This window comes from Tubulanus polymorphus, chromosome 1, assembly GCF_964204645.1.
Source record: "Tubulanus polymorphus chromosome 1, tnTubPoly1.2, whole genome shotgun sequence".
Taxonomy (NCBI): domain Eukaryota; kingdom Metazoa; phylum Nemertea; class Palaeonemertea; order Tubulaniformes; family Tubulanidae; genus Tubulanus; species Tubulanus polymorphus.
Genome location: NC_134025.1, coordinates 23,413,816 through 23,429,346, shown reverse-complemented (window position 1 = coordinate 23,429,346; position 15,531 = coordinate 23,413,816). Strand labels below are relative to the sequence as shown.

The window sequence follows — 15,531 nt, the reverse complement described above, 5'->3', positions numbered from 1 at the left end:
AGTGACAGTAACCCGGAAATGAAAATATTCCTGACTGATTAAGGTTAGATCGTGCACGGCAACGGTTGGTAGTGAATTCAATTTCAAATTTATTGCATTATCTATCGAATCGTTCTACAAAGTCAACAGATTATTGAAAATACAATGATTGAATAAAATGCTAGACCACTTTTCACATTTATCATACATTTATTTGAGACGTGTAGATATCTTATTTGAAATTTATTTTCATCAATATATGGGATTCGAACTCAATCGATGAAGTTTTAACTGCGTTCAGCCATAGCACTGTAGTGTAGAACTGACAAGTCAATACTTGTGCAAGAAAGATTAATGAAATTTGTGAATGAAATAAGTCATGGAACTCGAGGTAAATATCTCGATATCATTGCTCAAGCAGGTAGAATATAAAGCAGAATGTGAACTGGCCAAATCATTGATTGATGCCGGGAATTAATGATGCCATTGCGATTGCCCGGCAATGCAATCCACTCCTTCGTTCTTCTCTGTTCTCATCCACCCATCCCCTCCTGATTTCTCTGCACATTCGACTAGACTGGTCATGATGCAATCCCCTGGCCCTGTCTTTTCAATAACCTTTTCTTTTATTTGTTCTGTCACTGAAAAATATTTGCCAGGATGAGTGTCCCTACTATCAACAAATGATGTTTAGAGATAAAACTGTGAATCAGTTGAGAATCGCAATGGGTATCCGTGATAAGACTCGATTGATTAAAAATCCCACAAAGTTGATTTAAATACTAGAAATATTTCGGGTGGTAGCAACCACCCGAAATATTCATAATTTTCAAATAAACTTTTTAGATTCGTTCATACAGAGGTAACACTGTGCCGCTCAAATTGTAAACAAATAGTATTGTATGTAATACAAGATGTGATAAGATAGAAGAGATGACGAAAATGCATTTAAGTTTAAGAACCGTCTCAGCAACATTACTACTAGATTAAGTCTTGCCATTTTGGCCGATTAACTCCACTAGACCCTGTAGGCCTATCAGATCTTTTTCGACAATTTGGATCATCCCTTTTTTCATTAGAATGCTTGGCTCTGGATTGACTAGGTTTCTGGGAAGAACATCTATTATCCTAGCCACTGTGAGGGAAATTAATAGTCCCCCCTAAGCCATGTCTTCTGCTGGCTAATTCAACCCTGTATCACTGATACTGTCCTATTCTCCATGACTGGTTGCCATCCGATCTTCAATAGGCCTTATGATTTTGTGTTACAAGAAAATGAAGTAACCTAGAATAGAAGCCTGAGTAGAGGGTTTGTTATTGGGGTTATGGGAAGGGTTAGGGTTTGCCGAAGGGATAGGGCCTATCTATTAGGCTAGTAGGCAAGTTAAAACTTAAAGAGTTCTGGCAGTTGGAAGCATTATTGGTCTAATGGTAGGATGGTGCACTAGCACACAATGAATGGGTGTATCCACATTTTCGCTTAAATTTCTTTTTGATGCTTTTTACAGTATTTTCTTAGTCCGATATCTTAGTGCGCAAGTGCAAGCAACATCGGTAACCAATCAAAATGAGCTAGGCCTAAAAGCAAAGCGGCTTTTACATGAATAATGCCAAATACACAAAATGTCCACTTCATACTTTTTACTTAAGCAACCTCATTATGTCAATCGGTAGGCCTGCCGGTATGTCAAATGGTTAGGGACCATTATATATCTATTTTAGAACTATTCTAGCATCGGAAAGGATATTTGGTGTAAACTACAAACGTGACACAAGTGCGATGCTAGCCCTAGACATTAGCATTTAGGCCTATATTTTTTCTTTTTCGTTGTTGAAAATGAATTAATTGACTGGAAGAATTATATTTTTCGATGTAGAAATTTATGCTATCTGTGATTTTTTAAAACATGTTGAAAATTAAAAGTCTTTGATAATAGTGAAATAGCGCGTTGAAATGTCTATAAATAGTAGCTAATTGAACTGGTTTTAGCCCGCGATTGACAGCTGTGAAAGTTCAGATCTGACATAGTAACGATAGTGAACATGGTTAAATTGATTTGTTTGAGAAGTGTCGCCGATATAGCAATGCATAAAAACCGGTTTTTTGGCCGAACTGATTGTCTATACGGAATATAAATTGCCTGTCATAGACACATATATAACATAAGGCTGTAATGTTTATAACAAGTAAATACTGCATCGATATATATGATAACACAGGTTAATCATCGGAGGGCCAGAACATTCCTTTAAATTGATTTTCGATTTGTTAGGGATAGTGGACGCATTATATAGGCTATATGTTGAATCGCTTCTGGTTCGCCTCGCCAGTCTGATGGACAATGCATTATGCGCGATAGGAAACAATATACTAATTGATCGTCATTGCAAACACCGTCTGTTGCCTATGTATCGTATTGGACCTGCGACTCATTCGTATATAACTAGCAGCAATTTGTGGAACTGTGTATGTCGGCCTGACAGCTATATTCTTAACGACTAACTTCTACATCCTCGGATTTTCAGTCATTTCTGAATTGGATTCGAATTTTGTTTATTTTAACGCTCGACGGTTGGTTGATAACTATATCCTCAGATTTTCAGCAGGATTTTAAATTTAATCGATTTCAGATTCGAGTTTTATTTATTTATGCGTACTGTTCGTGTGATATAGTATTAGATATGAGCGTGCATAGGATAAATAATAAAGTGCAACCGCATTCCGAGGAGGTTTATCTCAGTCGTGACGTTACTAATCGTCATCCGGACAATGAATCCGACGATGGTACTTTTTATAGTTCGAAACAAACCATGTCTTTAGAACTAGAGTCTGCTAATTTCGACGAGGAAACCGAGGTAAAAGTTGCTCAGTGATTTTTCATTCGATATTTGCTTATTGACATGTACTGGTACTTGTATTCTACTTGAATGATGACCTCTGTAGTTTCAAACCAGGAACTAACTAATTTAACCTACTAGCCATACACTATAATAATAATAATTCAAAATTTATGAAAAATGGTCTCATGAGAAGTTACAAAATCTTTATAAAATGACTTGAGAGGTTTCCAAGTAAGGATGCATCATTTTTATTATGTGCGTTTTATATATTGCTTTGTTTGCTTATTTCAGAAGTATGATAACGATGATGGCAATGCCAGCAGCCCTCCAAAACCAAGGCAGCATGACAATGCAGGTAAGCCTATCGCGCTTACGAGTATGATTTAAAACATTGAATTTAATCTTTTATCAAAGAAAATCAGAAAAAAGATTTTTCTCTAATATTTCTAAAAATCTATATTATACGGGTATTTCTTGAAATGTTACTAATGCCGTAACTTGTAAATTCTTAGAAATAACTCTTCACTTTTCATTTAACATCGAAATGAATTGACGATGGCTGCAGTGACTTTTTGTTTTTGATAGCCTAGAACATCATAAGTCCAGTCTTAGCCTACTTAAGTATGTAGAGCTTGGATTCTGAAAAAGAAACGATTGTTTAGATGAAAAGTAGTGAATTTTCCGTAGTGAAGAATATGACGCTTTTATTAGGTCTTGTTTTCATTTCATATTCGCACACGAATCGACGACTTCGATTAACGATATCAATTTACGGATAAGTTCTAAAAGTCGGAATGTTTCTTGTCTTTTGTTTTTAATACGCCGACCGCATTTACAGAAACAAATAGTTCTCCTCGCACTCCCAAATTATCCGTGGACATTGAAGCCGCCAGTAAGGCTGCAGATAAAAGTTTCCAGATCCCCAACACCGCTACCTCAGGCCTAGGTGGAAAGCGTAAGTTAGTCTGATCGTTGTCTGTGTCAAAGAAATGTTATTTAGTACTTTTAGTTGCCGGCTGTTTTGTCATTCATTACTCGGCCCCTGTTTTCCATCACCGATTTTTCTGAATTTGATGAAATCCTGTTTTTCGATGCTGCGAATATTAAGCGCTTGTATGTTTATGCATTGAAACCGCGCTTCAAATTGATTCTTAGAATTGACTATTCTCATCTGGAAAAATCAAACCACAGTCATTCACCAGACTTATGTGAACGATGAGGCAGCTTTTTGCTTTATCCTTTAAAGTATTCTGTATTCGTCTATTTGTTTGATCTAATGCTTGCTAAGCTAACAATCAACATTTTATTCGATGTAACACCAATAACTACGGGGGGGGGGGCGGAGGTGTCTAAAACAATATCAGAAATTTCTTCAGTCAAAATATGGGCGAAATCCTAATCAAGTCTTTGATATCATGGAGCACGCTACTGTACACTATTTTTGGAATCCCTCAATGCCCTGTTTCACAAGAGACAAAATCCTAAAGGAATTTACCATAAACTGAATTAGAAATTTATCTGTGAAAATAGATCCAGATTGAAATTGTCACTTGTTCATTGTCAACGTGATTTGTGTTTATATGTCAACCTGTATGTAATCGTTCTGTATGCATGTGAAAATTTTCCCTTTCCCAAAAGAAAACATTGTTTCCGTTAAATTTTCTTATAGATTTGTATTGATGAATTTATGTATATCTTATGAATACGTGTAAAAACCCTTTCCAATTTCCAATACTAATATATAAATGTTGCTATATACAGTTATTTGTATGGTTCAGTCTGTCTTTTTCTCATGTTACTGCTTCAACAAACTCACTTCGGTTCGGTCTTAGATAACTATGTTGCCCGCAGTTACAAATGGCTCGACGCTTTTGATGAAAATACCATTCAAATTTTCAGGAAATATCTGGAAACTTAACGACTAGATGCAATTTCGTTTCGGTTTTTCAGCGTTGGAAATGTGTGTCTACTTGATGGACAACACTGGTGTTCAGTTAACAGTTGAAGATGGTCGAAACGCCACTGCGGCTGAAATCCTCGAAATGCTCGAGGAAGAAAGCGGACTCCCCGAAGAAACGAACTGTTTATTCGCGCTATGGCTTGTGTCACCTTTATTAGGTAGGTGTGCAAGGAAGAGGTTTTTCTTTTAAGGAACAGTTCCAAAGCAATTTTCAATAAACTACTGGTATACCGGTATTATACTTCATTGTTAAACAGGTAGTTTTACACTGAAAATATATATATATATATATATATATATATATATATATATATATATATATATATATATATATATATATATATATATATATATATATATTTTCAACTTAGTTTATTCCCACCAATAGTGCGTACAAGTTTAGCAACAAAAGACATCGATTTTTATCAGTTACGATTTTCTGTTAAAACAGAGTTACAGCTGAAGCCACATCATTCGCCATTCCACGTTACGATTCAATGGGATGAATTACTTCAAAAATATTCTACAGCCGATGACGATGAAATAGAACGAGGTCAGTTATCCCATCTCTTACGAGGCATCGAAAATTTTTCTTAGTATCAGTAGCTTTATTTGAATTAATGAACTTTTTAAAAAGGCCCTATTAAAAAGTCTTTTTTTTTTCTCGGTAATAATGTAAAAGTTTCACTGAGTTCTTCTAGAATGTTAGTTATATAATTCACCCGGTATCTTCTCGCAGCTCGTGTCAATACACCTATAGGCTAGCACTGATCTTATCAGTCGAAATAAGTGGTAAATTTGTAACTAAAACATAGAGATAGAAATGATTCGTCTTATTTCAATTCTCAACAGCTGGAAGGATAATAAGGGATCGAGGTAATGTCGCTTCATGTCGTGCTCGAATGTAATGAAGATAATTTATCGCATTTCAGATGAGCCTGTTTTAACGCTACGCCGAAGGGTATCAGTTCCACGATCGTATGAAAGAACGGTAGGTATTCGTTAACCGGGTTTGCTCTAACTGTATGAAATTCTTCTGTCGTCTCAACAGTTTCTGGCCTTAATATTTACGCCTTAGGTTTATTATTTCAACAAACATTAACTTAATTCCTGACTTATACCAGCTCGTGATGTTCGCGAGACTAATAAAACAGTCTAACCGATATAATTAGATAAATAATTGATATGCTATGATATTGGAGTACTTCATTTTATCACGAATGACAAACCAATCTAAAATGATACTCCATCCGTGATCTATTGCGCAGTACTTTATCTATCTATCTTCTCTTTTTCACAGGAGAGACATCCACTATTGCGTAGACTGTTATACTACGAGGCGGTTTATAACGTCGCGAATGGTCGTTATCCGATCGAATCAGAAGACTATCATCGTTTAGCTGGCATACAAATTACTGTTGAACACGGCAAATACGACGCAAAAACGCACGATGAGAAGTTTTACAAGTAATTATTCCCAACTGTACTGTCTAATTGTTAGTTACATTTGACTATTAAGTCGAGATTTATTTATTTACCTTAAATTCGAATTTCAACTCGCGTCTATGATTTCAACACAAAATATATTTTGTGAATCGTGTTATAACAGGCAATAACCGTCTAGTCGAGAACTCCATGCAGTTTTCATTGTTATGTTTCTATTTTATAGAGATAATGTAGATGACTGTTATCCGGAGCACGTGTTCAGTAAAAGCGGTTGGTCATCATGCACTTCGAAGCAATCGCCGCATACTTCATTGCTTCATCATCATCAACAGGTTTCGACTAGATTCAATGAGTTCACGGAACCTGTTAAATATCAACTCATGATGGATTATTTAGAATTTTGTTGGACTCTTCCGCATTACGGGTAAGCGGCGTAGTATTTAAGTGAGCTTAAAGAATGTTTGTGCTGTTACTGCTTGAATATAGATATTCTCACTGCAGGCTTCCACTGAATCTTATTCTGTGTTTTATATTTCTAGGTGTGCATTCTTCCACGGACAAACGGAAAAACCGATGAATGCATTTTTAGCTTCGTTCACGAATGGTGTTGACATTGATGTTCTAATTGGTATAAACAGAGATGGTATCTATGTCATTGATCCGGCTGATGTTGTATGTATCTCACTGTGTATTGTTGCTTATTGCCAAAAATTCATATACATATGGACTAAAAATATATAACTTGAAAAATAGTTAATTTTCCCTATGTTTGAGATTCTGTGACAGATTTACTTTTCAACTTAGAAATACAATTTTGGTATCGTTTGACTCGGTGAAATCTCTCCTATATAGATCATAACGGCTTAACTATGAGAAATAGCCCACTTTTTCTCTAGATGGCGAAAGATACCCCTTCATTTCATATAGCCCACTTTTTCTCCAGATGGTGAAAAATATCCCTTCATTTCATAGTCTTGATACATTTTTGGTATTAGTTATACCATAAATAATTCCCTAGTAATATTGGCTGAGGTTTCTGAGGACTTCTCAATGTCAGGACTCATTACTGTTGGTATGCTAAAGTTTGTACATTCTCTAGAATTTAACTGAATTATTTTTCCTCTTTTCAGTCAATACTGGTTGGATTACTTTACAAAGAACTCAGTTGGGAATTTTCCCCTCCAGGGGATGAGACCAATAGGAACTGTATCCCATGTTTGTTTCTGCAATTTCGGGAAGATCCCAAAAAACAATCAACTAGATTATTACAGATTTTCTCAAGACAGGTAGGCCAAGCTCAATCACATGCCCATAGCATTAACTCAATCAATTAAGGTTTCATTTTGGTTTGTACCTAATAGAGGAAAATGGCTATTTCTCAGGATGTTTGTTCTTATTTTAGGCGCGAATGATGGATGCTTTGATTGAATCCTGTGTAAATCAATTGACAGACAGCAATACTGATGATGTAAATGGTTCTGCAGCTCCGGGTATGTAACTTACACATCACAGTAGACTAGGGTAAATCTATTTTCACCCAAAATATCATTCAATATTTGAACAATTCTAAAGGCGATATTTTACTGACTATAAGTCCCAAACACTGGCACATATGATTGTGATTCCAGAGTCTACTGTGTATAGCCAAGCATGAAAAACAGACCATATGATATCTTAGCAGAGACTTTTCTTTTTCTACACCATATGCACTGATCTATCTAGCATGAAATGTCATTACCAGTATACCTGAAACAATACGCCTGCTTTCTATCTTCGGAAATAACCGTTATAACTCGCTCTCCAATGATCAGATTATAACACATTACATTGGCCTACTGATTGTACCGATAATTCAAGTTCATTAAAAGCGAGTTCTAGTGGTTTTCATCGTGTATTGTATATACCGGAAAGTGCTTTATGCAGTGTATAAAAACTCTATATATTACAGAAATTGTATCCTGCACTTTAAAACCATCAAGTTCATGCATGTCTAATAAACTGGACAAGCTAGCGTTATCTACAGTGACACCTAGTGGCATCATATCTATCTGATGGCCCGCTGATGAATTGAGTCCGAAAAGGTTAGAGATTGAATAATTTTTGTCAACATTTTTCAAGTAACTTTCAGGTCAAAACGTTTTGTGTGATGACAATACGTGAATATTACTATCAGGTGAAATGTATCGAATATGCTTGACGTGCACAACAATTTCAATAAGAATGGGCACTTGTGGTGGTGGTGGTATAATCCGGTGCTATCCCTCAACGGGCTATCGTGTTCACTTTTTATTTATCCATCCATAGAAAGGATCTAATGATTATTGAAGTTTTGAAGACACTTGATATTTGGTTTATGCATCTACCCTAGCTCACAAACTGGCCCAGTCAAAATCAAGATGGCTGACTGATGACCATTGTTGTTTGCTGAAATTGACACTTTTTACAAATTTTTGAAGTTTTCAAGGCAAATTTTATTCCCAATTATTTGTCAACAAATGAATTCTGTTGTATGTCAGATTTACATTCAATTCCATTGGATACAGTCCGTTCAAGTATATCTACAATTAACTCAACTTATTAGCGCTTTTTCTGAATTTCTTCTTTTTCATTTCAGCGAAAGTTATTTCTTGATTAATCACAACACGACACAATTGTATTCATCGATGTTAGTTCAGCTGAATATGAAAATAATTCAAACATGATCAGAAGTCGAAAGCAGACGCATTGGACTACGTTTGTGGATATTCATTACAATGAGATGAACTTAGTAAAACAATGTGCCAAGTTTCTGTGCAATTTATTAATCGTGACAGCTTAAAATCTTATGCTTGAGCTATTTTGAATGATTCTGTTTCATCACGACAAATGAGATATGTTTGGTACAGTTTGATACTGGATAAGCCTTTATCTTGTGTCCTTTTTTGTAGAGAGTAAGATTACTCGAGTATTTTGTATCAATATATTCAAGTCTGTGGTTTATGCATCTAGATTTGATTATTGGGTTACTGTCCAATTAATGATAAGTTATATGTAGAAATTGACTTTCGGCAATTATACATAAATCAGAAAGCTGTGATAATGGTAACTAAAATAGTTTCGTTTAAAGGTTTCATGACTGTTCGAAACAAAAATCAAATTATTGATGTAAATCTTTCATACTTAATTATTTTCAAATGTATTCGTATTGTAAGTTGTATGTGAAATAGATGTCAATTTCAAAATTGATGTATATACTCGAAATTCTTTTTACAATACATTGTAATAAATTTATGTTTTTTGTAACCATAAGTATTGTAAGTATTGTATGGGTGCATCATCTAGCCGAGATTTACATATCATATTAAACTTGCAGCTTTCTCCATCCTCAACCACCCAAGCAATTGGAAAAGACAGCCAGAAGAGCACGTGCTCCCGTCGTAATTTTCCCGTGCCCCTTTGAAAATACCATGGCAATATTTTTCGGGGCACTTTTTCCAACCGGAATCACAGGCAGTGTGCAGCAGTGCAAGATTTAGCTTATCTCCCTCAAGTGCCTAGAAATTGTATGAAAATGCACTGAAATTTAAAAATTTCCAGACCCTTATTTTGGCTGCGTGGATACTTAACTCGTGCTTTTTCAGAATATGTGCCCTTTTCATTTCTTTGTGCTCCTGTCAAAGTCTGGCCCCAGATCTGCCCCCGACAGTTAACCAATTGAAAGTGTGATAGACATATTTAACGTCAATGGAAGGACACAAAACGGCTTGGATTGAATATGGGACAAGTCTTAATGTTGTGATCAATCCCCTAACTGGCATCGTGCATGACACAGAAAAATAAACCAAAAACAAAGCTGTATTCTATATATAATACTATAATGTACAATTTAGAATCATAACATACAATGTACAATTAAAATTGTTCACAGAAACAGCAGTTAATAATTATTACTATGATTATATAATTTTGTGGACGACTCCTGATGATTAAAAGCACTGCTAAAAACCATAAAAACGCTTTTAATATTGCATATTAAGTGCTAAATACATGCTATACATCTATATATTGTAATGGATGGATGGATAAAAAATTGTCCTATATTTTTCCCTTCATTCGTCATTCCATAACACAATCAAATAACTGAATATGAACCGTATCAAAACCCAGCAGCTTTAGGATGAAAATTGACCGTAATATCATGATTATAACAAATATGATTGCTTTTTAATAAAACATACACAACAAATTATAATAATCTGCCCCGATTGTTTGAAATGAAGTTACTTTATTCTCGATCCTGAATTTATGAAAAATGATTGAGAATCATGCCGTTCACTGGTCCCAGATGTTTGTTGTCAACCGAAATCTACAGGAGTCACAGATCCCCAGTACAAGTCACGATGATCACGTTAACTGATATTGTGTATTTAGGCTAATACTGACTTGCCAAAAACCGCAATATTTTTCAATAGTTTTGAATTCAGCTGAAGAAAATGTAGCATATAGGATACATCAGGTTTCTGGCTGAATTCATTTGAATGGAAGACACCAAATATCTATCTTGAATATCGAGGTTATTGAAGAGACTTAACGTTAATTACATATTGAAATAATCTACTTTAATTCTTAACAAAACTATTGACACACAAGAAAGACGACGTATTAGTTGAATTGAGAAGGAAAAGAATTAGAGAAATGTCATTGTCGCCGTGAACTAGTTCCACTAAGTACAATTCCGGTATAACCATTATTCGGATAATCAGAGTAAATAAATATCTAGAAGCAGTATTACACTTACAAACTAAGCAACAATCATCGACTATGTCCAAATATAATAAGGTTTTTGTTTGCGAACTACAAAACGATGTCTGTTACACATAAGCGGGGGATATCATTTCCAAGCTATCACTGAAAGCAGTGACAGTTTGCTTACAGACTAAGATCTTTAGTGCAGACTCTTAGCCGAGATATTCCTGAGAATGAATATATTCGATCATATATGCTACTGTTTGTTATATTCAGGCCTAGGCTTCATATATGTACAGCATTGAATCGGTAATTAAATTATGAATACGGTGTACATAATTAATAAGAATACTGACCAAGCCACACCGCTTCAGTATCATCTCACATAACCTGTAGCAGTACACATAACATGTATGTCAGCTTCAAACAAACAAAATAAATACATACAAGAAAACACTACAAAGAAATAGAAAAATAGCAGTTTTCAAAATATAACAATAAAGAAACAAAACCATCACTAGAGAGATCAGCAACATTATGCTAATGAATGAATAGAAGGAGATTTGATCAGATCCATAATTTTTATATCTCAATAATGCCACATTTTGAGGTTATACATCTCAAGAGGCTCAATCCTGACACGTCTATTTCAAAAGACGTTTCTGGTACAAGTAATTTACAAGAGTCGCATTTGATACTCTTAAGGTCGATATACACATATATATATAGCAATATCAGCTAGGAGTCAATGTATTAAAGAGACTAGGTATGTTAGTTACAATAGAATTTACAAGACCAGTATATATTGATGATGATATACAAATATATCTTTTCCTACTGTATATTGTATATCGGTTTCAAAATAAATTGTGTCTAACTAGAATGAAAATAAATTTCTAATTGGATTTTAGCTGGTTCCAGTTACACAAAGCTACTTATGATCATTTTAAATGTTTAGCTCACTGGAAATGAGGGTTGATAAGATGATACTTATAATCTTGTTTTGTATCATGCTAACAATGGTAAAAATATCTGCTAAATAGGATTTAGATCCGAATATAGCTATCAGACCTGCTAAATTAACTACTCTTAGGAAAATCTGTGGAATGGTGCACCTGGCCATATGATATTGGTGGGTTATATCCTGGTACCTTTACAGAGGTTGTCGATAGGTTTACTTAGGCCACATGCATTTTTCCGACTGCATATAGTAACACTGAATTACTCTTTCCCTAACAAAGCAAGGAAAATCGTAAACAGGGCCTTAACTTAGTAAATGTAATCAAATCAATTGTGCCACGGATGTTTAATTCAAATATGACTGATCAGCTTTTTCACGAAATTCAACTTAACAAAATGAAGTTAATACTATTCTGAGAGAGCTTCAATGGAAACCCTTTCACCAAAAGCGCTATAAATCAACAAATGAGCCAGAATCAATAGGCCAGGCCTCCATCTGTCTGTGATAGTGATGATGATGAAAAATTCATTACGACACACGAAGCAAACTAGATTTGATAGAAAATGAAAAACGTTATCCTGAGACCATGAATTATCAACGTTTATCTCAATAATAAACAATAAACTATTCAGGTGGTAAACTATGGAGGGAATATGTTTAAACATCTCACACACGGTAAAAAAGTTGTGTGAGTAAAAAGCAGCAGAGATTCATAGCGGGCACGGAGAGATCAGGGCATCACGAGATTTATCAAATATCACTGGTTAGATAACCTGTTCCGAAACCTATTCAATTGACGTAATTAAAGTTTCGAAAATTATCGCAAATAAAAGTAGGCCTACTGGTTATGAAAACTTATTAGCTTTTGTATGAAGAATCTTAATAGAAATTTCATTCTTCATTACCTTCATCATCTACAAAACCTACATTAACACCAAACAACATTTATAGAGTAGCAAGACCCTTCTCATTCTCTCGTGGAAGATTTTTTAAAGAAATTTCAAAACTTTTCATTTCTTTGATAAACACCAACGTCACAAATCGAAATTGATATCTTACAGATTTTGAGTAACTGAGAATCATTCTTTTTTAGAGTATTCCCTGTATGCTACACACAGCAATCGGAAAAAAAGCTAAGATCTGTGTACACATTATCATACACAGATTCATACTAAATCTATCAGCTTTGAGAGTTGTTTTTCCCTAGGCAAAACGCACTCATTATTTTACCGGAAACACTGACTAAGAAACTAGGATCCAGGGTGCATTTTCCTGGAAGCCCAAATATATAAAGAAATATCGTCGAAATCCCTAAGAACATGATGATGATGCACTACAACTTTCTCGCTTTTGCTAAGAGTTCATTGATGAATTTCTGAAAAACAAACAAATATTGAACATTCCAATTCCGAGCAAATTCAACCATTAAGACCAACAAATTGTAAAAAGACGAATAAAATTTGATGCAGAAGAACAAAAAAGGCTGCCTGAATATTCATAACACAATAAGTTGCACTTACATCTACTAAATCTTGTGAAACTTTAGCATGTCTTAGTTTTTCCTGAAATAAATATATTGCACCATATAGTTGAAGACACTACAAAGTTCGGTAGGTAGAATTTCAACCTCCGTTAAACAGGGGTTACATACCAGTAAAAAAACCCTTCGTTCTTCTTCTTCTTCGCAGTTTAAAAGATCTTCTAAATCTATTTCACAATCGTAGCTGTCATCCTTGATTAGAAAATACACCAATCAGCTTCATCGAGTAAAAGATTAAAAGTATATTTCTACTTGATCAAAGCGATTTGCAACAAACCTCTGAATCGTATAGTATTCTCAACTCGTCCCAAATCCACGATTCGACTTCTAATCGACACTTTATCAAATTGAGTTGGTGTTCGTCATATTTCGCAGTTAAAAACTTCTTTCTCTTCTCCTCATCTCTCTTGCTGTTATTGTGCGGCTGGAAATTCACGTTGTGTACTGAAGTATTTTGCGCGACAGAAAAATGTGATGTATTTGGCGCCGATTGGCTATTGTTCATGGCTATTCCACTGCGCTCATTTTTACTTGTCCTGTAAGCCATCATATATAAACTCTAACTTGCTTCTTTTTCTCAACAATAAACCACGTAAATATATTCAAACCTGCAAAGAAAATTGTCTATTTCAAAAAGTCTCATATTTTCACAAAAAAAGAGAAGAGTGATATTAAAGCTAATTCTTCAATCTTTCTAGTCGGTTATATAAGGCTTAAAATGGGACAGAGAAATGCTTAACTTCTCATCAAGTTACAAGTAACATGTAACATTAGGTCGTACTTCATTTTTGGAAAGCCAAAAGGATATTTTTGCGATGTAACCTCATATAATCTACTTTGCAAAACTGTCAAAGAATGCAAATATCCTAATGCAGTAACAGTCTGAAACCCCTGTAAGTCAAAGTGAAATTTGTGTAACGCTATGTAACACCCTGTAACAAGGGTGTAACAAGGTGTAACGCCATGTGAAACCCCTGTAACTAAAAGTGAAATAAGTGTAACGCTATGTAACACCCTGTAATAAGGGTGTAACAGGCTGTAACACCCTGTAACGCCCCGTAACACCATGTGAAACCCCTGTAACTAAAAGTGAAATATGTGTAACGCTATGTAACACCCTGTAACAAGGGTGTAACAGGCTGTAACGCCCTGTAACACCATGTGAAACCCCTGTTACTAAAAGTGAAATATGTGTAACGCTATGTAATACCCTGTAACAAGGGTGTAACAGCGTTACACATATTTCACTTTGAGTTACTAGGGTTTCACATGACGTTACGGGGCGTTACAGCCTGTTACACCCTTGTTACAGGGTGTTACATAGTGTTACACATATTTCACTTTGAGTTACTAGGGTTTCACATTTCATATAGCGTAACAGGGCGTTACAGCCTGTTACACGCTTGTTACCGGGTGTTACATAGCGTTACACATATTTCACTGATTATCAAAGATATTTCACTTTTAGTTACTAGGGTTTCACATGGTGTTACAGGGCGTTACAGCCTGTTACACCCTTGTTACAGGTATTAACATAGTGTTACAGATATTTCATTAACAAGGATTTCACATGGTCTTACAGCCTGTTACACCCTTGTTACAGGGTGTTACATAGTGTTACACATATTTCACTTTGACTAACAGGGGTTTCACAGATTTTTCACTTTTAGTTGCTAGTGTTTCATAGGCCTATAGCGTTACAGGTGTTACAGGGTGTTACAAATATTCACTTACGTTTCACTATGAAGAACAGGGATTTCACTTTTTCCAGATTGAGATGAAAGGTTATATGCAATATCAGGGGCTGACTGCCCATGGCATCATATATAATGTTACAAATTACATGTAACTCGACTAAAAAAAAGCTAAGCATTTTGTGGTCCCATTGTAAGCCACTCATGTAGTCGGTCTAAGAAATTTCACTATCATTTTTCACACTTGCCAACGAAAAGGTACTGAAAACGTTCATGATCTACCAGCGCTTACCATATAAAGTCAAAATTTTACACAGCAACCAGGAAGCGAAATTTTTTGACAGCCATTTGTTAGTGAGGTACAGCATAAAACACGGAATCGGAA

The 15,531-nt window shown here is 35.2% G+C and overlaps 2 protein-coding genes across 4 annotated transcripts; one reads left to right on the top strand and one right to left on the bottom strand.

Moving 5' to 3' along the window:
• Positions 1-282: 282 nt before the first annotated feature.
• Positions 283-10,144, top strand: LOC141905223 (FERM domain-containing protein 8-like). 3 transcript variants are annotated; one of them, XM_074794051.1, is made up of 12 exons: positions 283-370; positions 3,112-3,175; positions 4,771-4,938; positions 5,232-5,333; positions 5,713-5,771; positions 6,081-6,247; positions 6,450-6,650; positions 6,766-6,898; positions 7,357-7,512; positions 7,629-7,716; positions 8,175-8,307; positions 8,841-10,144. In XM_074794051.1, exons 1-11 carry the CDS (start codon positions 359-361, stop codon positions 8,276-8,278), a joined length of 1,254 nt encoding a protein of 417 aa, XP_074650152.1. In that variant the 5' UTR covers positions 283-358; the 3' UTR covers positions 8,279-8,307; positions 8,841-10,144. The 3 variants fall into 3 exon arrangements, with proteins under 3 accessions (XP_074650152.1, XP_074650147.1, XP_074650141.1); XM_074794040.1 differs by lacking the exon at positions 283-370 and adding an exon at positions 2,233-2,835; XM_074794046.1 differs by lacking the exons at positions 283-370; positions 8,175-8,307 and adding an exon at positions 2,229-2,835.
• A 312-nt stretch (positions 10,145-10,456) lies between these two features.
• On the bottom strand, positions 10,457-15,505 carry LOC141905242 (protein phosphatase 1 regulatory subunit 14C-like). The gene is made up of 5 exons (XM_074794060.1): positions 15,439-15,505; positions 13,730-14,060; positions 13,564-13,644; positions 13,433-13,474; positions 10,457-13,287 (listed from the first exon to the last, which is right to left on the bottom strand). Exons 2-5 carry the CDS (start codon positions 14,000-14,002, stop codon positions 13,246-13,248), a joined length of 438 nt encoding a protein of 145 aa, XP_074650161.1. The 5' UTR covers positions 14,003-14,060; positions 15,439-15,505; the 3' UTR covers positions 10,457-13,245.
• Positions 15,506-15,531: the final 26 nt, after the last annotated feature.

Bases quoted from the DNA above. Each gene is read 5' to 3' on its own strand.
- LOC141905223 (XM_074794040.1), top strand. From the start codon at position 2,662: ATGAGCGTGCATAGGATAAATAATAAAGTGCAACCGCATTCCGAGGAG. The intron at 6,651-6,765 runs GTAAGCGGCGTA...TTATATTTCTAG, and splicing joins TGGACTCTTCCGCATTACGG to GTGTGCATTCTTCCACGGAC. The intron at 7,513-7,628 runs GTAGGCCAAGCT...TTCTTATTTTAG, and splicing joins TACAGATTTTCTCAAGACAG to GCGCGAATGATGGATGCTTT.
- LOC141905242 (XM_074794060.1), bottom strand. From the start codon at position 14,002: ATGATGGCTTACAGGACAAGTAAAAATGAGCGCAGTGGAATAGCCATG. The intron at 13,645-13,729 runs GTTTGTTGCAAA...TTTCTAATCAAG, and splicing joins GAATACTATACGATTCAGAG to GATGACAGCTACGATTGTGA. The intron at 13,475-13,563 runs GTATGTAACCCC...TATTTATTTCAG, and splicing joins AACGAAGGGTTTTTTTACTG to GAAAAACTAAGACATGCTAA.